The sequence below is a fragment of the Rhea pennata genome, chromosome 17, assembly GCF_028389875.1.
Source record: "Rhea pennata isolate bPtePen1 chromosome 17, bPtePen1.pri, whole genome shotgun sequence".
Classification (NCBI taxonomy): Eukaryota; Metazoa; Chordata; class Aves; order Rheiformes; family Rheidae; genus Rhea; species Rhea pennata.
Window position 1 is genome coordinate 12,045,931 of NC_084679.1, and position 25,239 is coordinate 12,071,169.

The window sequence follows — 25,239 nt, forward strand, 5'->3', positions numbered from 1 at the left end:
GAAACATTCAGTTTTGGCTTGCACATTGGCAGAATTATTAATGCTGCCCCACAGATGAGTTAAATTCATATCCATAGCCTGTTGTGAAGCAATTATAATCTATGAGCCAAAAAGCATTCTGCCCAACTCAGACTTCTAAGTTAGTTTTCTTAGAAAATGAAACTTTGCTTATTAACTAACCCTATTAAATTTTGGAAATCAGCAGTGTGCCTTATCTTTCCCTGCAAATTCCTCACTAATGAAACAAAGCTCTTGGTGGTTAGTTAGTTAACTGGATAGTTCCATTATTCTTGTCCACTTTATAAGAAATCTGAAGTTCTAAAGGTCACCATGCCCTTTAGATAGTATACACCAATGCAGAGTCCCATAGTTACTGAATGTTCTGTACTGTGAAGAGGCCTGAGGGCATAAGCATAGCATGAGGCCCAGTTTAAGTCTTTACTTAAAGGAAAGAAAAGGAAAAAGATTTCTACCTAGTAAAAGAATTTCCCAGCAGTTCCTCCTCCTTTTCTAAAGATTCCAGAAGGAAGTCAGGTCTTCGTGGCGGTAACCTTGCTTGTCGAAGAGCATTTCTGAGAAGGACAAACAGGACGAATAACGCCACAGTTTGATGATTATTTTAAATAGGTGTAAACTGACATAGCAGCCAGAAGTCATATCCCCTCAGTCATCCCTGTCCTGAAACATTTCCCTTGCATGCAATAATCATTTTTTAAAAGATTAATTTCAACCTTTATCAGTTTTGTGATCTGGTTCACTGCATGAATGATTGTACTAACACAAGAAGTGGTCCAAGGGGCAGAACTGAACAACAAGGCAGAACCTCTTCTTCTAGCAGCATAAGCTAGCTTAAAGAAACATGAAGCTATCACCCAATTTCCCTTGAAGGCTCCTGCCCTAGGCTGAGAAGCTTCACTGAGGATTCTTCCTTGCAACGTCCAACGATCAACAAGAATTTTTAAGGAATAGCTTCCCCAGTGGGAAGAGGAGAAGAAGAAAGTCCAGTTTCTACACAGGAAGGACCTTCGTGCTTATCGTTCCATCAGACTCTACACATAAGTTCAGTGAAAAAAGGAACAAGCTCTAGGTCACTCTGGCAAGATGAGCTTTCCTGACAGTAAAAACTCTGTCACCACGCATCTTTCAAACATTTCTCTACAAAACAGCTCCCCTGACAAATGACTGAAGCTCCATGAATTCATTATTGTATATTAAGAAACTGCTACTGGAAAGTATTTAGGTGAGTTGATGCTACTACGGCTGACAGGGAAGTCACGAATTCTTTCATTGTTTGTGGGCAGATGTATGTGTTATGCAGCAGCTCTTGCATACCTCAGCAATATCAGACATAAGGTGCAGTAGTCACTGTGAAAGTTTGGAAATATAAAAATTAACCTGAGAACTACAATGCCAGAGAACGACAGGATGAACTACAACTTTACACTCACAGCTCTCTGAGAACTGAGTCCCCAGCAGCAAGCAGAAATGGTAAATCATTGTTTTTTGAGGGCTGTGGCATTTCCTCTGCTGAACATCCTCTTGTTTCAGGGTTAGCATCAGGCACCTTAAACGTTACTTGCTTCTTCAGAGGTGGCAGAAGAGAAGGCGGCTTATTTAACTTCTTGTAGAGAGCTTTCTGTTTCCAGAGCATGGCACAACGATACACTGACTGGTGCAGGTTGTAGGCTGCCTGCCAACACAAAGAATAGTGGATCATTTGATGACTGAGAGCAGGAAATAACGCTATACCACCTGGGGAGAAGGACATCCCAGAAAGGAACTGAGATTTCTGACGACATCACAGACATTCCGACCTCCATGCTAAATTAGCAGGTCCACCATGCATTTGGAAAAAAGAATTAACCAAGCACTTTCACAATGAGGCAGGCTGCACATTAGTGAACCAAACAACTGCTATCTTGAAAGCCTGTAAAGAAGCTGGGAGAGCTACCCAGGAACAGGAGGAGAACAAACACCGTCAGCAACTCTACCTTCCTCTCCACACACATGGCTAGACTGATACACAAATGTAAAAGCAACACCGTAGCCCACACTCAAAGGTGGAAGTGGCACTAAAACTAGGTCAGGATTAGATGCAGCGTTTAGTATTTTGTGCTAGCACGGTCCCTAGAGTTTAGAGACTGTACCTAAAAAAGATCTCATCCAGTTCTACTCTCTCTGGTGGGGACGGGTCAGTTTTGAAAAAGCTTCTTTAAGAAAGGTCCCCAATTAGCAACACCAGTCTGAAGTGATGTAGTCCCAGCTGAGTGGCAGGACTAAGTGTTCTATTTTAAACCATAGGCAAAAGCATATGTCAGATCCAAACAAGAGTTTAGACTTAGGGCTCCAAGACCTTCTCCCCTCCATAGATCAGAGCAATGCAGCACCCTGGATGTATCCAAGCGATCATTTGTCTCTTTCACCTTCAGCTGGTCCTGAGCTTGGAGCTGCCTCTGCAACTGTTTCATGCTAGCGGTGTATCTCAAGATCCGGGTTATACCTTCTTTCAGAAGGGTAGTGTGGTAAACTCTTATGGCTCTTTCAATGAGATCTTTCTTCCGCTGTTGCTCCCGGGCAAATTCCAGCCAAGCCCTGAAAACCTTCAATATGAAGAGCAAATAGCCACAAGAGTGCTACAGAGATGAGTCCCAGGTTAGGGGCTCCCTCCCTCTACGAACAGTGAGGGACTCTGTTGCACTGGTCTGTAATAGGTAGGGCTCCAGCAAGACCACAACACAAAGGCAAAGGGACAGGGATTTTAGTCAGCTGAGGCTGGATGGGGAAAGCGCGTGCAGTTTTTAAATTCAGAAAAAAGGATTTGGGGACAGCTTTTCAGCATCCCAAAATGACATACAGCACTCTGAAGATCAAAGGAAAGATATATTCAATATGCACTTTGCCTGCTGCAGTCAAACCTGCACATGGCCTGCAGAGATCCCAAACGCCGCTCAGCTGCCCCCCACACCCTTACCTTTCTCTGCAATGAAAGGGACCAGTGCCACAACGCATGCACTGTCTCCTGCTTTTCCCATTGCCGCTGCACCAGCTATCGGGGGGGGAAAAAAATACACAACCAACAACAACAAAACACACACAACCAGGTTAGGAATTCACATGCCCCACACCAAAACCCTAGCCAAAGAAAGCATTAACCAAAGAAGCAGTGCTGGAGGAACAGTAACAGAACAGCCTACTCAATTTGTCCAGTACACACAAGGTTTTCCTTGTGCTAGTGGAACCAAAAATCCAGAGAATGTTTAAACAAATTTTTGTACTCTCCATGTATAAATTGAGTATGAAGGAGAATAAGGGATAAGTATCAGCAAGGAGCTAAATACTTGCCCCAGGGGGCAATTCCTTACCTGTTTCTTCCAGCAGGAAAAGCAATTAGAGCAAAGTCTCCGAGTCATTAGCTGATAACCCTGTCTCTGTAGAAGCTGTCAAGCAACCAGAACAATGAATCACTCTCAGACAACCCCCCCCACACCAAATACTAGGAGAGCAGAACAGGTACTGAACAGCCTTTATCTCCTTCCCTTTCTCCATTAAGGCCAGGCACCTCAGTGTTCTATGGGGTAGCCCCTTCAGCAAATTTCCAGGAGCCCAGCAAGGAATCCACACAGAGTAAACGATCTCACATGTGGCAAGCCCTGCTTGCTGTCTCCTGTTAGGTCTATTACTTCTGTTAGTATTTCTTCAAGTAAGACACGGGTCAGTTCCTTCCTCCTCCATGCACAAGGGTCCCATGATCCTCCTCAGTGAGCACTACCACTCCAAAACTCCCTTCACCAGTGGACACGGCCTACTCCCCTACACCAGCAATATCCTAGCCTATGGTCACTGGCTGGGAAGGTGTTGATCATTCTCACCATCTTCGCAATATACTGCTGACGGTATTTCTTCCAATTCACCAGGTATTTCCGGAGCAGGTGCTGCTGATGGTGCTGCACTGCCCTGTCCTGCTTAGCTTTCAGCCTCAGAGACTCTGCAGTGAATTTCTTCCAGTGAAGAAACAGGGTCTGTAAATGCACTGTTAGGAGAATACAAATTAACAAGAGACTAGTTATCTCAGAGTAGCAGGAGATTAGCTCCTATTTTCAAATTGTTTTGGCAGTACTTAGCACTAAGAAGGATAGTCTAACACCTTAGGTAATAAACAGGAAGCTGGGACTTGCAAGTCTTCCTTACTGCCACTGCCATTCTGACTAACCTTTAGGAAATCATTTGCCCTCTTTGTGCTTCAGATTCCTCACTTTGAGAACGTGAATGATACCATGAAAAAGCTAGCAGAATTGGACAGCCATTTCATATTAATAACTACAGAAGGATTGAGGCAATAATTGATAAAATTACTTGCACTGCCCTCAAAATAGAGGTGCCTGAGCTCTTCACCATTAGTAATGGAAAATTTCTTCAAGGAAGAAAGCATTATCATCCACTACATAGACAGGGAATCAAGAGAGAGGCAAAGGTCACACAATATGTCTGCAGTAGATGACAAAGTCCCAGGACACTTCCCATTCTATGGAGCCATCCTCTGTAGGATTAATGCACAATCCATCCAGTCATTTCATCTGTACAGATGAAACAAAAGGCTACCCTGCCAGACATCCTTCTAAGGATCATATTCAAAAAGATGAGTCTTTTGACAATTTAATATCTACATCAGCTCACCTATATCCAAATGCTTTCTGACCTTCTTCACAGCTGCCAGCTTCTGCTGACGACAATATACTTGTAGTGAGACAGCATCCCTCCACAGCAGCAACATCTGAAAATGCAATGCAAACAGGAGACAGGATACAGACTGACATTACAGTGCTCTTGAAAGTGGAAGGAACATACACCACATTGCTGGCACCACAATCATTTCCATCTCATTTCTCAAATAAGCCTCAGCAAGAGGGTACAAATTCCCTCCAAATGAAATATAGCACAATTTCAGGGAGGTCCCTGTTGCATTTTTCAAGGCATTGTTCTTTTCTGTCCCCACACAGGTATTACTATCATGCTGTATCAGACTACTTCTTTCCCTGGCTTCCAGGAAATTTGGGGGGAGAGGAAGAAGGAAGAAGAGAAAAAAAACGAAACAAAACAAAAACATGAGCTCGCGGCAGAGATGCCTGCTGAGATAAACTAGAATGAGAGTTGGGACTTTCCAAGTTTTTAGACCTTTTTTAGTGGTGTCTTTTAGATGAAGTTATGAGCTTTGGTCCATCTAATTGCATTACCCGACTCCTGCCTGAACTAGTATTTCTTCCTATACCTTGGTACCTGCTATACAGACCCTACCTTTGACAGGATCACTCTCCTGTAATGCTGATCTGCCCGAGTTGCTGCCTTAGCTTCATGTACAAGAGCAAGGGCATTTTCTCTCCATATATGCAGCAGCTGTCTGAAGACAAAATGGAAAGAAAAACATTACAGATTCTCACTTGTTCTTCAACACAACTTGTTCGTTTGGTACCCTCCCATTCACTGGAGGGCCAAAAACAGCTGCCTTAATAAACTCAGTCTTGCAAATCAGCATCTGTCCCCTCAGGTCTCTACTGAAGAGAATGCAGTGCAAAAGCAGAACACACCCTTCAGTCTAGCACCTTAGACAGAGCCAGTCACACTCTGCAGTGTATAGCACTAAAGAAAAGGAGAAAAGTTATCAGGTAGCTAAAACTAAAGCAACAACAACCAATATACAGTGACTATAGCCTTTAATCACTCTCCTCACTATAAAGGCAGCCTCTATATGCCCCAAAATGCTCTAAGACCCGTGCAGTGCAGTAAGAATCCACCTGCTGCAGGAAACAATATAGTTTACTGCCTAGTGTCTTTCATGGGGCTGAACAGAGATAAGCTCTGGCAAACACAACAGGCACAGTCATCACCGGGGGAAAATTTTGGAATTTGATTAAAGAGACGGTAAAAAAACTAAAGCGTAACAACTGGCAATCCAGTGAGAGGTTGACCTGTTTTAGTCAGAGCTGCAGAGAAACAGCAAAGCTGAGAAGACACAACTCCCACCACCAAATGCTCAAAAATTCACAAAGGTGGCAATAAATAATTTGACTACAGTGCAGTCACTTCCCTCCCATGCTGCATAAGGAAACATAGGCTTACCGCAGCAGTAGTCTAGTGTGTTGTTTCTCCTTTTCAGCTACTTGGTATAGAATGCACTGTATGTTATGCTGGTAATTCTGCAAAAAGAGCAGTGAAAGGTGAGACTTTTCTAAACTACCTAAACCTCTGAGGAGGGAAGACCTCTGGAAATTCTTAGCAGCAGCTTTAGAGCCCAGGAAAAAAAATTAGTTGCGGTCACTGGAATTGAATGCTGTTTTTCTGAGATGCAGTAGCCGTTACATGCCAGTTAAGGTTACCTATCACACACTCTTCATCAAAACCACAAGTTACATTAGTTCTTTTGCTTCAAAAATCATTGATAAAGCTCACATAACCCTATTTAGCAACAATAGCTCTGTTCTACCTTGCACACTTGGTATGTAAGCCACTAGAGTGGAACAGTGTGGCAGCTCTTCAGTTCTCACAGTCAAGCACACACAGTTAAGCTCAACAAAGAAAAGGGCATTCGCTCCTACCTTCCAACCTGCCATGGCCTTTCCCAGTAACATGTGCTGATAATGCATGTCTGCTCGCACCAATTTTTTCCATTTCTCACACTGATGTCCCACATACTACAAGAAAAAAAAAAAAACGAAAAAAAAAACCACCTCAACCTCTGATATAGACATGCTGGAGGGAAAATAGGCAATGAAAGAGAGCAGAGGTAAAAGGAACATTCCTAATTTCCAGGGAAACATCAATCCTTTATATTGGCATAAGTTCTCATTCAAACTAATGCTGCACTCTACTGTTTCTTGTAAAGGGCAAAGATCTTGAGGTCTTCTTCCATACTTTCCAGGAATAGTCTTTAAGATTGACACAATTCACTCAAGTTAATACTTCTGGAACAAGACCATTGTCAACTCTAAAGTTTGTCATAGATTCTCATGATATGCTGCAAGACATGTCTGGCACATCAGGTACTAAAGAGAAGGCAAGGGAAAGGCCAAGCATAAAAGTGAAATGCCATCAGATAAGACCTACTGTGACCCATGCAGAGCTACAAACTATCCACCATGCTAAGCTCAGAATGACCAGTATTTAAAATTTTAAAAATTCCTTTAATTTTGTTCCTAAGTAGCCACATGGGTAAAAAATATCTCAACATAACAAAAAGGATTCCAATTTCTCGCCACCTGTTAAGAGTCTCACCTCTCTCCATTTGTTCCAAGATCGCTGCAGACACTTTGAATAGTGAAGTTGTACAGCCTGCATCTCCTTGAGCCTCCTAAAGGAAAAACAATTTAATTTTCTCTTACAATGTAACTCATGTTAGTAAACCCCTCCAACAGAGACATGAGTCCACATTCACTATTTTCAGTAAGTCATTTACTGAAAGACAAACTAGTAGATTCTAAAGCACAAATAAGGAGTCAGAATCACTGTGAATTAAATGCTGCTTTGTCAAAGTTGGCTGCCACAAAGCCGATCCAAACAGTTCTCCCTTTTCAGAAGCTTCTTACTCTGTTTTTCTCTCCTGAGTATTTTGCTTCCACAAACAGAAAGTCTTTAACAGTAGCATGTAGCTATAGTGATCTCTGGCACGAACCAAGTCCTCTTGCCCCTCTAGGTGCACATTTGTTCTTCTGCACCAGGAGGACCAGAAACAAACCAACAGTCGTCTCTCAAAATGAAATACAGCCTATAATGGAGAGAAGAAAGCAATGAATGTACGACGCAAGCCTCTTAAAAACAGAAGACAATTCTTCAAGGGCGACAACAAAACTGTCCTACGTTACCTCCCACACACACTCAAGTTAATACAATGGACATGTCACAAAAGCCCCTTTCCTATGAGATTTTCTGAATGTGTTCTGTAGGTACCTGTTTGTGTGGATGGAGAAATCATTACCAGAAAATGGCAGGCTGAAGAGAGGAAAAATATAGGCTGATAAGTAGCATGTGAAAGTCTCTGAAGAACTGATAAGCTCCAGAGACTAGTCCTGTTGCATTAAAAAAAATGATAAACTTGGAACACAAAGAGTCAGCTGAACCTGCACAAGGTCACCAGACACTAACATCAAAAACGGTTTGTATAACTTGGACTAGATCAAATAAAACAGTGGCTGCTATATGCAAACAAAGACATCAGAATTATATATACACCTGATGAAACAAAGGATCGCTTGATTTTCTGAACATCTATAATCTACTAGCGTGTCAGTACAACCCTTCGCATCTTAATAAACAGCTGGAGTTGGCCTCCCAAGTGTTGTTCCAGCCACCTAACAAAGAGAGAGAGGGAGAGAGGGAGAAAGTGTGTGTGTGTGGGCATGCATGCGCACATATATACTGTATGAAGGAATAAGTGAATATATTGCCTGAATAGTTATCTGCTATTAATAACAATAGCTTGATTCTATTATTAAGAACAGCTTAATTTTAAAAAGGTGTTCTGGTAAACATTGCTTGTGATCTGTATCTCCCCTGACTTGACCCCTGACCATGGAAAAGAGAATTTACAACACTGTCTTATGTAACCAATGTTCACAGATGGTGACTAAGAAATCATCCCTTCTACTTCCTGATCAAGGCCAGATAAAGAGTTACATTTACCCTCTTCTCTCCCATTCGATATTCTTGCTGCTTGCATGCCCTCAGCCACCACCTGTCGAATACCTTTCTCATCAATACCTCCCTGCAAGCAAACAGAGTAACGTCAGCACAAGAGAGGATTCCTTTAGACAACAACAGGTTGATTTTATGGACTTCAAAAGACCAATCTGTCTACATGTTAAATAGTTACTTGATTTTGAGACATGCAAGCCTTTCTTTCCCCCTAAAGAAATCAGTCAGCCATATATCTTCATTATTCTCTGGGTTAAAAAAGAAAAAAGGTAGTAATTAGTCCACCCTCTGAAACTCTACCCAGAACACACAAGATTAATGAATTCATTGAAGTTACTAGAACTCCTTGCTTTCATTCACATCATTCAAAAGATTCTAACTTCTGATCACTTCATTAATTTTACTCATGAACACACACATACATAGAAAATTATAAAATAATGTTTAAGAATTTCTCCACTATAAATACAGTCTACTCCCTCCTCCCTTGGAGGCATTAAAAATCCTACACTATACTTAAAAATAAATAAATTGTAATAGGACTTGCAAAAAGTTATGACAACAAATAATAAAGAGCAGCAGTGTGGCCTGACATCAAGAATGAATGGATTTTAACAAAGTCTTCTTTTATGAAGAAGATCCCTTTCCAGGGGGGCACAAGAATCATCATAAATTAGTATTCTAAAGATGCAATATATATTTGGGATTGAGTGCTATATATCTCTCACAGATACATGCACATCGTAGAACTGTCCTAGTCCAGAAGCCTGAGCTAAAGCCTAAGGGAAATAATACCAGTCCAATCTATATCTGCTCTTTCTAAAACTCAGCAATGTAGGTGTAGTAATTAGACTGCAAGCAAGTTCCAACCCTGAAGAGCCTTGAAAGATATTTTGGACTCTTAACAGGTAGTTTTAGGTAGGTAGGTAGGTAGTTATTACAGCTCATTACAAGCTTATAGGTTGGTAAACAACATGAGTTAAGTAAGTCTTCCTGCAGGGTACTGGTGGCTGCCATTGAGAGTGCCTTTCATCTGTGTACACTCACAAGTTTCAAAACTGATGGCTCTTCTGGAGCATCTCCTGGGTCTGACCACAGATGCAGTAGTTGGGCACTGACTAGTAGGACAGCGTGTATGTGCATCAGAGACAGATGTGGAATATGAGTTCTGGCAAGCCACTATGAAAGTTTTATTTACACACAGGACTGGTTAGAAAGCACTCCTGGACTTCTGAGCAAGGACCATGCTTCTAACAATTTCTTCTTTTGCATTCAGAAAACAGACGTTCATTTATACTGTTTTTAAAGAATAGAAATTGCACATGAAAACATTCCTCACTCCTGGAATCAAGGTATAGCTGTAGAACTCATCAGAGGCTTTGAACCATCTGTTTATCCTTTCCCTGGTGAGAAAGGCACAAGTTGCATTGCAGCAGTTTCATGCTGCAACTCCTGGGTCTTTGAGCCTCTTCTCCCTCCATCTCCAGAGGGAAAGCTAATGCACCACAGCTGCACTCTCACATGGGTTGGAAAAACTCCTAATGGCATGTATAAAGGCAACTGCCCTCATTACTCAGCCTGCCCTCTAAAGCTGTTTGTGAATTTCTCAAAAAGTAAGCCAATTTCTAAGGCAAAACAGGCTTTTTCTAGCTTGTTTTTCAACTGTGAAGCCAGGCTTCTGATGACAGAACATATCAATCTAAGGAGCACAGGATGCGACTGTCTTCTCCCAGTGAAAGCTGCAAGGTCCCAAGTTTGCTAGGAAAGAAGATTCAATGTTAAAGGACAGGTTTTTCTTCCAACATACACAGGAAGAAAAGTGTCCCACAAGAGCATTCATTGTAAGAGCATATGTCAAAACACAGCCTTTCTCAAAGGGAGCAAACTTTTTATTAGCCTTCTAATACAGGAAATGGGCGCTATGGTTTAATAGCATCATAGCACTACCTGAGGAGAGTCAGGATTGCATCCACAAATAAGAATATGAGCCCAGTTAAGGTCTTTAAGGAATCTCACACATAAAAATAATTTTTTCCCTCTCCATCAAAATTTTTTCCATGTGATTTCTATAATGAACAAACACATACTCCTGTATCTTAAAACTCTGTGCATAGCCCCCATAATATACCAGTAAAAGTAATTAGTAATTTTTATTGCTATTCTAAGACAAAGGCTAAGAGTCAAATGTTCAGAGTGAGAACCCATAGCATCCATTTACTTCACTAGAAAACAAAAATGTTTAACACCTCTGAAGAAAGATTCCTAGTAATTTCACTCAATTCTACACTGTATACCTAAACCAAAATAATTCCAGCAGTTGTGATTTATTTATTTTGGTGCAAGACTACAGTTGTCAAACATAACCAGTATAACCATTTTGAGTCTATATGCTTTTCCTATGAGTTCTATATTCACAGTTCTTAAACCATTTCCATGCCTGAATGGCAACAGGCAATTTTATTCCCCAACCACTTACCAGCTTTGACATATTGCACCTAAAGAGAAGCAACCAGCTTTCAGAACATTTCCTCAATCTGTCTCCCACTTAATTTAGAAAGACTGTCTGAAATAAATAACCCTAGTCAATTTAGAAAATAAATTACTAATATTTGGCTTTCAGTGTCTGATTTGAATCCTGAAAACATAGCGGACACTTCTCCTGAGGAAGGAAACCGAAAACGAATGGCACCTCATTAATACAGTAAGTTGTACAAGTAGCACATATTTATTTAGGTTGGGTGTTCAGTGGCTCGTTTAATCCAGTGCTACGCACAGGAATTACCAACATTGCTAACAAACTACAACTCAGCAAAACCACTACCAGCAATGGAATCCACAGACAGTAAAAACTACTTAAACACTGGAGAGATTGCATCCCTGCCTGAATTTTTTCCACTTAACAGTCTCTAACCACAACTTGAGATCTGTGCAGTAACAATGCTCCAAAAATAAGCGAAACAAGCATCAGCTCAAACTTAGTACCAAGTACATCACTCGTCTCCAGAAGCATTAGCCTCTTTCAATCAGGAAACTTTACTTCTTACAGCAAATTTTGCTGGGAGGCTTCAAAGAAATGAGATAAGAATTTTAGTGCACAGAAGATATCTATTAGGCCACTGGGTAGCTCTCTGATCTGTAGAAAATCAAGTATCTTCTTGAAGGCAGGCAGTGCTAAGCAAAGAACTTCACATATTCGCACACATGGCAGAATGCAGTACCCCACCCTCCCGTATTATCCTTACACAAAACAACTCTAGGTGGCTCATTACAATATACTAAATTGGGACCTCTTAACAGGTTTAGTTTCAGAGCAGCACCACAATATCATGGCTGTAGAGTTTTTGGTTTCAACTCTAGCCCCAGGATCTGTGTACCATACAGCACAACACGCTATACTGCATAGCACAGACCTGTCTTGTCTCATTCTCTCCTGCTAAGCTTAACCCAAAACCAAGAAAGTTCTGAGTCAACATTCAGAATATTTCCACATCCTGCTATTTTGGAACTGGCTGAAGGCAGCATTAAGAATAAATAGACAGAAAAAAAACCACCAGAAGCAAATATATATAGCCTTCCAACTTCACCATAACATACGTACTTCTCACCAACCTCCAGAGGTTAAACTTAAAAAAAATCTCTGCCTACTTTTTTAATGCTGATTTATACCTAGTACTAAACAAATTAAGCCCCTGCAAAAAAACCCTTATCTTTACTCTTGCAATACCTCCAGCAGCATAGCTAGTCTACATGAGCCACCAATGCAGCAGCAAGCCTTTTAAGCCTTATATGTGCTCATGCTCCAACCTACTGCTATTACCAGCAGGATTTTCAAGTTTTGTAGCTAATATCAACAAGGCTCACAGCTATAAGCAAGAGGTGTAAGTTGTCCATTCTTCAGGAAAAAAAAAAAAAACAACAGCAACTTGCATCAGGATGGTCAAGCTCCTGAAAGCGTTACCAGATTTTGAAGTAGAACCAAAGGCTTACAAGCCTCACATTTGTATTTAAATAAGAATATTTCTCTGCATACTTGTAATGGGTATGAGCCACTGATGTTAAAGCCTGCTGCTGTTCTTCTTCCTTTTCTTCCAGACGTGACTTCCAACGGTTCCAGAAGTTCTGCAGCACCTGAAAAGAAACAAAGATAAAAACATAGACAATGAGAGAGAAGAATACAAAGAAGGAAATAAATAAATGTCCTACTGAAACTGCATTCAGAAGGCAACCCTTGCAGCACGTTACCCTGCTTCATAAAACAAAGCAGTGTATGAAAAAAAAAATCTAGGAGCTCAGTATATCTTATTTTCTCTATCCAGGATTAAAGCTAATTGCTCCTTGCAATGCAAAATGAAGGAACGCTCACTACAAATCTTTCTGGCAAAAGAAAAAGTCATGAGATATACAGGAAAACAGAAAACTGAACTAATATGTCTAAGACTAATAGTTGACTTATGCAAGAGATTCTGTGGCTGCTAGTAATTAGGAAAAGCCACTGATTTAACAAAGATTTAACAAACTATCTTGTAGGCGAAGGTATAAGGTAATGAGACAGCTCAAGAAACACTCAAGTGCAGAACAGTTTAAAATCAAACTCACTGTGACTTGATGCTGACGGTATGCCAGATTTTTTCTCATTTGCTGAAGACGAGCATTCATGACATTCTGCCGAAGACCCTTAAGCCCAAATTGCTGTAACAACAACAGTGTTGTAACAGTGGACTCACACAATACCAGATATGCATCCTGCCTTGAAGTGCTCTTCAGTCACTAACATTTCCAAACTATAATCCAGCAAGGTTAATTTCCATTCTTGTGATGATCAGTACTTATCTGCACCAAAAAAGCTGAAGGCCTTGTGACCACCTTTTAAAGAGTCCTCAAGGATTATTTTAATTTTTTTTTTATAAAAACACTTAAGTCTTAACTCACCGCATGTGCACAAGATATCTTTGAACTCTCATATGGAAACAGGGTGTATACATTACTAGAGAGGGAAGTACAATTAATTCCTGTAGCAAAACAGTGTAAAAGCAGACAGAAACATTTAAGGTAGCAATAAGTAATAGAGGTGAGGAAAATCAACAGGGTATATTGAGGGAAAAATGCTATTGCATGGTGAAAACGTCAGTGGAGCATGAGAGCCCTAAATTGTCAAGATTAATTTGCTAACTTAACCAGTTTCCTGATCGGAAGAATAATTATTTCAGAGTAGTACAGTTTCCCCATCTGGATTCAAGCAGCCATTATATCTTTCTCTGCACGAAGAATAAAGTCTGGCAGATTCTGCAGTAATTGGGATCTGGAAACCTGATGTCTGACCTGAACTCATCATAACAGGAAATGGTACATTCCTCATTTAACAACCATACATCATTGTTAGTATCAAAGACACACTGCCAGCCGTAACTATTTGAATTCTTTCCAGAGCTTCTTTCAGCTGAAGTGTAACAGTCTTCTTACCAACAAATGATGCCGGTGGTGTTTTTCAGCCAGCTCACACTGCCAAGCCTCTTCCACACACAGAACATCTGTCACTGAGTTAAAGCATCTTTCACATGGAAATGCCCATTCTCACATATATACAACCTTGCCCCACAGACAGGCACTGAACTCTTATCTCAATTTGCTTCAATATTGGAATTTCCTGCACTGTTATCTATAAGGAGGTATTTTGACTATGATTGAGTTTTTAGATATTGCTTGCTGGTTTACCACAACACGTTCCTGATTCAGTATTAAGTCAGGAACTCCTCTTCAACCTTCAATGATCTCCTGCAGGTTCTTAGCTGTCAACAGGCTTATTGTACCTGCAATAGTTTTATTAATTGCTAGTATAGCTTTACATACATAACAACATGTTTGTTGACGATGCTACTGCATGACATTCCTGTTAATTAACTATATCCTTCCCCTAAAAGGATATTTTTTACCTATTTCCAGTAGGTACTAAATACACAAAGGATACAATGCTTCCAGCTTGCAAAGACTCTCCATAAGACAATCTTTGCTGCTAGCTTTTCAATGAGCTTTTGGTGAGCATGCATTCTTTTCCTGCACTCCCATGACAGTCGCCAGCCTGAGAAACACTGCTGGACTACCCTTCCTTGGTGATGCTCCTGAGCCAGCTCTAGAAAACAAACATACAAATTACTCCTGACTTGTTCAATTCTGGGGTCATTTATATCAGATCATGGTCGTGACATTCAAGCCACAAGTTCTCAAGTGACAAAAGCTCTAACACTGGGAAGTTATGATAAGAATTCACAGTAACACTCAACTATGGACAATCTTTTTGTTTAGGAATGCAGTTTTAAAGCAGTAAAATACCGTATTGATTTAAAAGAGAAAAATTAAGACACTATGCTACTTATTCAACATACACAAGCTTGCTCCCATTTTAACATACTGCTATTATTAGCTTCCAGATACCCAAGTTGGATTCTTTTCTACTACCACAAATCAACAGCCACTCACACAAGTGTCTAAACTCAACCCTGTGACTTCAAGAGAGAAAGAGAAAGAACCAGTACAATATTCTTTACCACCCCATTCAGTTTTATTTTGTCTGATTATCAAGAAAATCTACACGTAGGCTGACTGGTAATAGCCATGAATATTTTGTTCTCACAGGTATCTCCAAGAATAATCCGCCACGGGCAAGTCTTGGCCAAGCAAACAATAAAGCATTTCCTCTTAGATCACATCCATCCTCTTGCCAGCAAGTGGTTGTTTTGATAGTCCAGTATATAACTGCACCTTAGCTAGCCAGGCCTGTGACAGTGCACAGTAAGCCCAAGTCACATATCATCTGTTCAGCTGGCATTGCAGTGTCTCCTAGGACACAAAAAAAACCATCACTGTGCCCTAGCAAAGGGGCTGAGCCCAACTCTGTCCTAACTCATTTTCACTCACCATTCTGACGTCTCTTCGTCCTTTGGAGGTTTAAGTATCCCAGCCATGCCTCCATACATGTCCTCAGTTTCCAGTGCTGATGGTGAGTTACTGCCCTACTCTCCTTCTGCTTCTCACTCTGACTATATAAATACAGCTCTCTCCACTGCAGCCAAGCCTGACAATTGGGGAGAAAGGATAGTAAGGAAAAAGAAGTGGACAAGAGTGGAGAAGTAAAAGCAGAGAACACCACCACACAGGTAACAAGAAATTCCACATAAAATCTGAAGGTGGAAATCATGAGCACTCAAACCAACAATACTTTAAGACAGTTCAGAGTTAATAATAAAATGCAATATATGGGCAATGACACCCTCCCTCCTGCCTCCACTTCAGGATGCCAATTTTATATCCTGACATTCCTCCTACATGTATTGCCTGCCTTCCCACAATACTTTACCCAAATGCCCAGAAGAATACTAGCATAGAAAAGGTAGGGAAACAAAGACTGCCAACACCAAACTTTAAGATACTCTAACACTTCCTCCGTTAAAACACCAGAATAGTACTTTCTGAACTTTCTTTCATTTAAAGAACCATCTCTTGAGATATGACAAAGTTTTCCAAATAATTATCTTGTTGGTACAATAATGACATCAAAGAGGCAGTGCTACCACCTTACAGTGAAGGCAGAATTAAATATCACTATCTTTTTAATTAAGTGGATAAAAAGCAATAAAACTCTCTAGCAAAGGGCTGATCAGTTCCAGGTAAAGAAATAAAATTGCATCATTTTCACTTTCACTTCATCTAAGATGAACCACACTGCAAAAGATGACAATCTCTCAAGAATATGAAATGCAGGACTATTTTCTCTTTGCAAAAAGGAGTTAAACATGCTGACAGAAATTCATAAAGACATAGAAAATACTCTTATAAAAAAGGCAAGGTGCTGTCAATCAGCTGATTGGTACTATCTTGCCCCTTACAAAACAGCACATAGGACTTCTGTGGACTTCAAAACTCTGGGAGAGCTGGATGCAACCATCTTCATGCTCTGCCCAAAATGCCACAGCTCCAAACTTGCAGACCTGTTGATTTCTTTTACTTCTTATTTACATGCAGTTAGTTCTTCAGTGAATAAAACTCTTGACACTTTCACTATTATCAAGCACTACATAAAAAAAAAAATAATAATAATTCCTTTGGCAAGTCTGCTTCTTCACAAATATAACACATGGATCCAGGCTGTTTTGTCTAGATTCCTTACAATTTTTTTTTCTTGTAAAAACATCCTGTTTAGGATGCCTCCATTATAAATTCTGTAATTGGCAAAGAAAATGAGCATAAGGCCCATTTTTCATTTAATCTGCGATGTACTGACAACACCTGGAAGCAACCTAAATGTCTGGAACTTTAATAGCTGGAGCTCTTAGGACTTACTCGGAACTGAAGACTCTGGGCCCAATGCTGCAGAGCCAAAACATTCATTTTACGTCCAGCACAGTTCTGGTAGCGTCGCCTTCTCCACACTGCCCACGATATGCTGCCAAGACAATGTTACAGACGTGTTCAAAACCAGTTTCCATAGTTTGTTGCAGAAAATCATCTTCCTCTCACTGGAAAAGGTATCTTTTAAATTAACTTAATCTTTTAAATTTGCAGTCCAGAGGTAAACTAGGAGAATTTACACTAAAGAAATTAAATAAATAAATAAATAAAATGTGGACTAAAGAGTCAGCTCAGGAAAAGATCACAGAATACAGATAAAAGCCATGTTACACTCAATGCCTCTCCGCCTGTTTCAAATCTATTCTTACCGCAAACAGTTTCTGTTCCGGAATGCCAGTGCCACAGACTGCATTTCATATTTTGTTCTTCGAACATCAACATAAATCAGCCAGCGTTGCCATGTCCAGAGTAGTTTCTGTTTATTCGCTGTGCACAACAAATGACAGCATTTTAAGGACATGCAAGAACCTGTCATTTTTAATAAGCTTGTAATACCAGTTCTTATCCTCCTCCCATCCCCTTAGCCCACAATGACACCTCGTGGGAAACCCTGAAATCACAGCCACCAGAACCACAGCCGCTGTTGTCCACCCAGGTTGAGGGTGTCATGCTGACAGGAATCCCAAACAATGACATCATGCAGTTTGTTTAGAGCAGTGTGAATTATCAGATTCAGGTGTTGGTACTATGCTTTCTTTCTAAAAGAAAATTTGTCTTCAATGCTTACTAGTATATATTAATATCACAATATTCAGCATAACAACCTTATTCAATAAGATTTACAAGGTTTTCTTTGGTTCTTGTAAAAAGTTAATCAGTACAAGAGTTATCCTCTCTCCATTACAAACTCATAAACCACTCAGAAACAAGCTAAGTTTATTTAGCAAGCAAGGCATAGCTAAAAACAGAATAGGAATCCCAAATTCCAGCCAATCAACAGTCTGGCTCATAGAACTGACATCATTAAAGCAAAGTTATTAGAAAGAAATCATCCAAAAACCATGATTGATTTTATGTTATTTCAACATTTATACTTAAGAAAATAGACATTTTTGAAGGGTTCTTCGTGACCTAGTTTTAATCTACCCTAAAACAGGTCACCTTTTATTTTTAAACTAAGTAACTCTGTAATTCTTCTCACTAAGAAAGGGAATCTAGCTAGTGTATCAGTTTGTTTCAAAAGGTGCCAGTCTATACTATATTCCAAGGCTACCTTGATATGCAAAGATACCAATCAAATTACTTTGCATATCAGCATGGAACAAAATGATAATTTCACTTCTAAAAAGAAAAAAAAAATCTCCATCAGGGAAATAGATATTCTCTGAAACTGAAGGAAGTAGCAGCCAATACTGGCAACTTCATCAATAGCGCAAATCTGCTGCAGAAAAAAGAACCTACAGCCCAAAACCAGGGGCACTTCTAAAGCTTAGGCTTCCTTTCAATTGCAAGCACATGATGGAAGGAGTAAGGAATACAGATAAAATACGTGCAATTAAGTTCACAACACATTAAATCAATACATAATTTCTATAGCCACAGTCGATACAGAACTCCAATAACATTCTATTCCAAATATCTTTTTGAATACATTAAAAAACCCTCAGAAACATGCAATTCAAAGCAGATGGAGTGGCCCTTATGCTTATTCATTGGCTTCCCTAACTAACTACACAGCTACATAGTACAGTGCAGGAACCCACCTCTGCCATTTTTATGTAGACAATCATCTGTACCTAAGAGCGTTACAGTTCGATAGGATGAGGGAGACAAATGCACAAACATATCCACGGACAGAGATTCTGTGCAAGTACCTCCCTTGGAAACTCCCATTTCAACATGTCTCCAAATAAACATAGTTTTTGGCCCTTATACACTTACCATGGGACTTTGCAATATAATTCTTATTCCTCTTTTCTTGTTGCTTGCACGTATAGGCTCTCCAAGCCTTGAATATCAGACTGTAGAGGAAGTATCTGAAAATTTTAAAAGAGCCATTCAATTAAATCATTACTAATGCCTATAAGTAGGATTCTTTCAAGGTCAGTTACACTCTGAAGATATGCCAGATAAGAAATTTGGACTTTATCCTAGGACAACAGTGCTTTATGTCACATGAATAATGTGGAAAAAGAAGGAAAGGGAAAAAAAAAGTAAGTAAGTAATGAAGACATTGTTCTTAGCCTATAGGTACTATTGGTGTCACTTGTTTACTAGTATTCACAATCCTTCTGAACCTAGGGAAAATTTTTCACATTGCTATATGCACACAACAAAACGAAGTCATTTCACACACCTATAATGGCAATCAGCTCTGAGGATTAGTTTCTTCTCTCTGCAAGCAGTCCACCACTCCTCCTTCCACGCTTCAGAAGATTTTTGAAGAATCTTCTGGTCACAGCAGCATCTAGGCAGTTTGGACATGGAAAAGATTTGGACACAGGAAACTTTATAAAGGTTTCCAAGTTGACAATAAATCAGTTTTAATGAAGATTACACCATCTCTTTTCCAGGCTTGTCTGACTGGCCTAACAATATCTAATTGCATGAAAAATGCAAGCCTTTTGTGACATTTCTCTCCAAAACTCTAAGTATGACAAGTGGCAAGCAGTTTAATGCCTATAAATACTTCACATAAAATCAAGGAAAGAAAGAAAGATGTTTTAAGTGACTTACCAAATATCAGAGCCAGCTAACTACAGACTTATGAACAACACACCTTTTATGCTCTGTTCTGTGTTTCAATCAAACATCTAGGCCTACCAATAAATAATGATAAATACATTTTCCTTGCTAATATTAATCTCTGTTACTTTAATGTAAAATATTTTTCTTTTACGTAACAGATATTAACTACTTTGAATTTTATGTTTTGAAACTTCCATTGTGTTCCTAGAAACAGCATGCTGATCTTAACTCATACCAAATTTAAAGTCTTCCCAAAGAACATTTAAATAGGTTCAAGAACTCCTTCATTTTCAGCATAGAAAATACGCAACTTGAATCAAATCTGTTCATCCATCCCATTTACTATTCACTCTCCTTCCACATGCTAAACCAGGCACAAATCAATTTACAAGTCACATATGGCCTTCAAATCCTTTAACCCAAGTAGAGCAGCCTCTGCTTTTATATCCAAATTTAATTATCACACCTGACCAGGTAAAAATTGATGCTACATTTCAACTGCATTGCAAACAATTGAAGATTAAGATAGAGAAGGGTCTGAATGCAGGAATTAAGATTTTGACTACAAAGGATAAGATTACCTCTGAACAGAAACAGCAGTCATCATCTCTTATCCCAACCAATTTTTATTATTATTATTCTCTCAAATAGTTGCCCATGTGGTCAAGATGACCTGGCCTATACTTTAAGAACTCGGAAGTCTCATCTCTGGAGTATAAATACTTTCCAAAACTTTCTCATCCACTTGTATTTCTGATAGAGATAAGGAAAACGAGAGGATCCATAAAAAATACACAAGCTAGCAACAAAAAGCACACAAGTCTAAACTCACAACCTTTGCTCACACCAATACCACTAAGCTTAATGAAGTTGCTCATATCTGTTATAAAAGGATTAAGTCCAGAATACCTAGATGTCCCTTACTACAACCACATGAAAATTCTCCCACAAATTTCAGTTCATAGCTACCTACCCCAAGCCAAGTTGCTAAGTCATTCCAAGCACTCAAGCAGAGAAATCAAAACAGGAAAAGACAAAAGAAACAAGAGCTATAGGTTAATCTTTCAGACCTATGCATTAACAGAAGATTTCAAATAAGAGTCCCCAGTTCTCCATATCTTATAGATCTAAAAACGCAATTCATTTTTGCTGCTTTCCCTGGCTGAACTTCAGAAAAAATTTAAAGCTTATTTCCACTCATCCTCCTTAAAAAGAAAAGTTCTGAATTTACTTAATGCCAAAGCAAGCAGAGCAAATTCAGTACATGGGATAGCAAGAATACTACGGTTCACAGGACAACTTCTGTTTACCAACTAAGGCAGTCATAGTCAGAACAGATTTGATACTGTAGAATGAAATGAGATCTTACTTTTGCTACAACAAATGCACGTCTTTCCAACGGGAACTGCTTCAGTTCCCAAGGCTGTGCTAAAATAAAAATGAACATGCAAAATAAAGCAAAACAAGCAAAGAGTACCAAAGTGTTGATTTTCAGTAGCTGACAGAACACTAACAGAAACAAAATGCCTGACACAGGTATTTCCTTAAAAGGAAAGAAAAAAAGAAATACTGCATGTAAGACCATGTTAACTGTAAAGAAGTGGCATAATTTCTACAAATTAACTTGTAACAAAGCTATACAATCACATAGAAAAATTGACAGCTACATAATATTAAAACACATTTAACATCTCTTTTCAAGCATTATTCACTAACTTCATCTCTGGAATTTTAAGGTCATTTCCCTATGAACAACAGTAAGAGATTTCAGAGCAAACATGTCATAGACAGTTCCTTTCTCCTCTAAAGTTGAAATAAAAACTAATTAAAATGTATTTGTGCTTCCCTTCCCATGTATTCATATACAGTAAAAATTAAGGCCTTTACAAAAAAAAAAAAAAAAAAAAGGATTAGACTTAAGCACGTTTTTCTTTTATTTTTTTTTTTTCTTTTTAATCCTTGAAGATATCGAGCTGTTTTGTCTACTGCTGAAAAACTCTTTTGAGGACTACGGAATTGAGGTGAGGATTCTCAGCGATCACTTTAGTAGGAAAGCCACTTATACACACAGTCTGTTTACAAGGATATCTTTCCTAGTCTTCCTTATGTTTGAACAAAGTACATTCCTTCTTTAGAAAAAAAATGCTAAAAAATCCTGTTTTCACATAGTCATCATTAAAAAAGCAAAATTAAGTAGATTCTTCTATTATGCAGTTTATTTTGAAGCCTAGTTTTAATTTGAAAAAAAAAATTAAAATGCGCCTACAAATTCTAAGTATTTTGCCTCAACAATTTTCTGAAAACAAGCATGATAAAAAAAAAAAATCTAACAAGATAAAACCTGATGAGCCAGTTGTACTGAAGCTTCTTTCTCAAAACAAATACTGCCACCACCCTGAAAATTTGCACATTAGAACTACAAACACATTCTTGAACTCCAACTCCGTAAGCCTCCACAGAAGAGATGGCCTTAAATCTCATCCCAATAATCACCTGAGGTAAGCTAGGAAAAACACATGGCTGCAGCCAGAAAAAAATCTTGGTCCTGCAGTTATTGGAATAATTCATACTAGTGGGTTTCAGGAGTTCAGCTGAGCACTCATTCAAAGTATTGACAATAAATTAAAGAAAAACAAATCCAATAGCTTATTAGTTAAATTTTCATAGCAGAAAAAAAATAATATTTTTGGCATGTTCCAGCAAAGTGTAATAAGCTAAAACAAAGTTAATGAAAGAAAACAAGACCTATATTTTGCCAGAGAGAAAGATTCTTGGTCCCCTATAAAATATTATTTGAATCTTTTCTGAAAGAGAAGGGCCCCATCTGGCAGACAAAAGAATTCTGTGCATGTCAAGATGTGCAGCTGAGTTAACTGCATGCACTTTTGAAGAAAAGAGGTTTTAGGCACTTTTTAAATGTTGCAAAATAGTTCTCAGTACATTTCTTGTACAGTTCTTGTACATTTGTATTAGACTCACTTCCCTTCAAAACCTTCTTCTCTATTCCAAGATAAACTTAGTCTGATCAGACACAGTTACAACATCATATAAAACAGTAAAAATCAAGCATGTGTGGAACATGCAAAAGTTTTTATTAAAGTCTAAGGCATGTGAATATGTAATGATTCTTTCAACATACATAATTTAAAATAGACTATTCTTAAAAATCAAGAACTGTGTGTGATAGATGTTACACATATGTAGTGATGACAGCTCATGCCCTTGAGAATTCATGTGAAGTAGCCAAGAAAAACAAGGGTTGAAGAAGAATCATTTCACCATCTTAAAGTTAGGAAACAAAAACATGTGAAGGATAAAAGAATTGCTTAATACCACAGAGGAAATCTTTGGCCGGGCAAGTGATTGTATCCAAGTATCTTAAAACTCAGCTTAATACCTTATGCTTTTTTGATGTTAGTGTTAATATAACATAAACCAAGACTAAAATGTGGGGTTTTCTCCTGTTTTCTGAGTAAGAATGTTCCACATAAATCAATAAAAAAAAATTCATTTGTTTCTATCCCATGGAACACCTAAGTCATAATAGCGAAAATAATACAGCCGAGTCCTTTTACACAGCAGCACCTTATTACTGCTTACCTGCTCTTGGACTTCTCCATTGCCTACAATTCCAAGTCTGTAGTAAACAAACGCACTCTCTGCACAGGAATGTTGTACGTGATCTTTGGACAAAGCATAAATTATTTCTTGTTATTTATGATGAATCCACCAAATGAGCCTATGCTAAATTCATTCTGCGTATCTTAAAAACGACCTGGACTCCACTCACCCAACCTGCACGCAGAGCGTAGCGAACGGCTGGACTCGGTGTAAGGAACGTCCATCCGCACGCTCGCGGCCTTGCTGACTCGAACGATACCGTACGGACGGGAGCTACTGGTAACGCACAGTCACAACCATTTGAAAGCCAAGACAGCATCAAATAAATAAAGCTGTGACTGGAAAAGTGCTGTAAAATGGGAAAAGACACCCTAAGCCACGTGCCCTTACTCAAAAATAGGGGTTAATAATGAAGGTGGGGAAAAAACGGCACCTAACCCGCCCCCGCGCACACGCGCGCCCGCTCCGCGCCCCGCGCGCCCCCCCTCCGGCCCTCGCAGCCGCTGCGGCCCGCGAGCGCAGCGCGGCGCCGCCGCCGCCAGCGCCTCACCACAGGGCGCGAGCGGCGCCTCAGAGCGGCGCGCGCCGCCCCCGCGCGGCCCAAGCCCCGCCCCCCGCCCCGCCCCGCCCCCAGCGGCGCCACAGCGCCCCCAGCGGGCGGGAGGGGCGGCGGCCGCGCCGGGCGCCGCCGGCCGCGCTCCCCGCGTACCGCCTGGCCGTAAGCTCACGGCTCACGCCAGCTCCCAGCGCTGCTCTGTGTTTGCTTGGGAAACGTACTCGCTACGATGAACTTTCTAACAGTTATAATACCGTCTTATTCATAACCCAGCACGTAGTTTGTCAGTGAAGACCGACAAGTGGGTTTTTTGTTTCATTCTGCAAGTAACCAGGAATATGAATTTTGACATTCCACTTAGAAAATAGGGAGAAAAAAACCAACGTTATTCAGCAATCCTACATGCACTTGCTTGCTGCTTCCTAGAGCTCCGTCAGAGCCGTTTGGAAGATTAGGGCCTCAGCTCAGGTTCTGTGCGGGCACCAGGATGTGGGCACAGGGACGCCACTCGCCAACAGCTCCGCAGGCAAGAAAGAGCTCCGGATCCTCGAGCACGGTCCTTGGACTGCTGCCGAACGTGCAACTTCTGCCCGTGTTAACAGCTAGACTTGTCGGAAGCCTCTGAACGAATTACCCCACGCATGGGCCTGGGGGCGGTTTAGGTACCGTTTTTATCCCACCTTGATTATTAACCCCTATTTTTGAGTTACATAGCTTAGGGTCTCTTCCCATTTTACAGTTTCTTCCCCTGCTGTCCTGCCAGAATGCCACAATTCACGGAATGGAGAAGACAGACTGATAAAGCATATAAAGAAACCCCAAACTTTTGAATGATTTTGTAGTGCGTATAGGGCAAATGGCCTTTTTAATGCACAGTTCACTTTTTTTTTTAATGGTAAACCACGAGCACCAAGCCTATGCAAAAAAGGGGGGCTAAGAATAGACCCGGGCAGCACACGCGTTCCTTTCAGACTCGTCCGTTCGTCTTTCACGTACGCTCGGTTCGCTCGGGAAACAACATTTACACTTTCGCCAAGCGCCTCGCTGGGGCAGCCCGCACAGACAGCAGCCCGGGCGGCGAGCACACGAGTCCCCCCCGTGCAGACCCACACGCAGCGAGGAAGATGAGCGGCCCGCCGCCGGGGCCGGGGCCGGAGCCGCCCCCGCCCGCACCGGGCACATGGCGGCCCCACGTCCCACCGCCCCGCTCCGCCGCCGCCGCCTCCCCCGCGGGGCTGCCCGCGGCGCCCGCCTGTGGACTCTCCCCGCAGCCCGCGCTTTTCCTCACC

At 40.4% G+C, this 25,239-nt stretch overlaps 1 protein-coding gene across 5 annotated transcripts in view; it reads right to left on the reverse strand.

The window, feature by feature from the left end:
• Positions 1–23,762, reverse strand: part of SFI1 (SFI1 centrin binding protein) — a 33,218-nt gene extending 9,456 nt beyond the window's left edge. The window contains exons 1-24 of one of the 5 annotated variants that reach the window (XM_062590439.1): positions 23,564–23,762; positions 23,374–23,456; positions 19,382–19,492; positions 18,967–19,061; positions 17,394–17,511; positions 17,017–17,119; positions 15,595–15,751; positions 14,648–14,809; positions 14,143–14,210; positions 13,279–13,371; positions 12,713–12,810; positions 8,671–8,752; positions 7,578–7,756; positions 7,267–7,342; positions 6,591–6,686; positions 6,115–6,191; positions 5,293–5,395; positions 4,675–4,771; positions 3,870–4,030; positions 3,363–3,437; positions 2,972–3,046; positions 2,424–2,600; positions 1,449–1,690; positions 474–572 (exon numbers count right to left, since the gene is read on the reverse strand). In XM_062590439.1, the coding sequence (XP_062446423.1) occupies positions 474–572; positions 1,449–1,690; positions 2,424–2,600; positions 2,972–3,046; positions 3,363–3,437; positions 3,870–4,030; positions 4,675–4,771; positions 5,293–5,395; positions 6,115–6,191; positions 6,591–6,686; positions 7,267–7,342; positions 7,578–7,756; positions 8,671–8,752; positions 12,713–12,810; positions 13,279–13,371; positions 14,143–14,210; positions 14,648–14,809; positions 15,595–15,751; positions 17,017–17,119; positions 17,394–17,511; positions 18,967–19,061; positions 19,382–19,492; positions 23,374–23,393 (2,564 nt within the window). In that variant the 5' untranslated portion in view covers positions 23,394–23,456; positions 23,564–23,762. The remainder of the gene's footprint in view (positions 1–473; positions 573–1,448; positions 1,691–2,423; positions 2,601–2,971; positions 3,047–3,362; positions 3,438–3,869; positions 4,031–4,674; positions 4,772–5,292; positions 5,396–6,114; positions 6,192–6,590; positions 6,687–7,266; positions 7,343–7,577; positions 7,757–8,670; positions 8,753–12,712; positions 12,811–13,278; positions 13,372–14,142; positions 14,211–14,647; positions 14,810–15,594; positions 15,752–17,016; positions 17,120–17,393; positions 17,512–18,966; positions 19,062–19,381; positions 19,493–23,373; positions 23,457–23,563) is intronic. The other 4 variants (XM_062590438.1, XM_062590440.1, XM_062590442.1 and 1 more) reach the window with 4 other exon arrangements.
• Between the last annotated feature and the right edge of the window lie 1,477 nt (positions 23,763–25,239).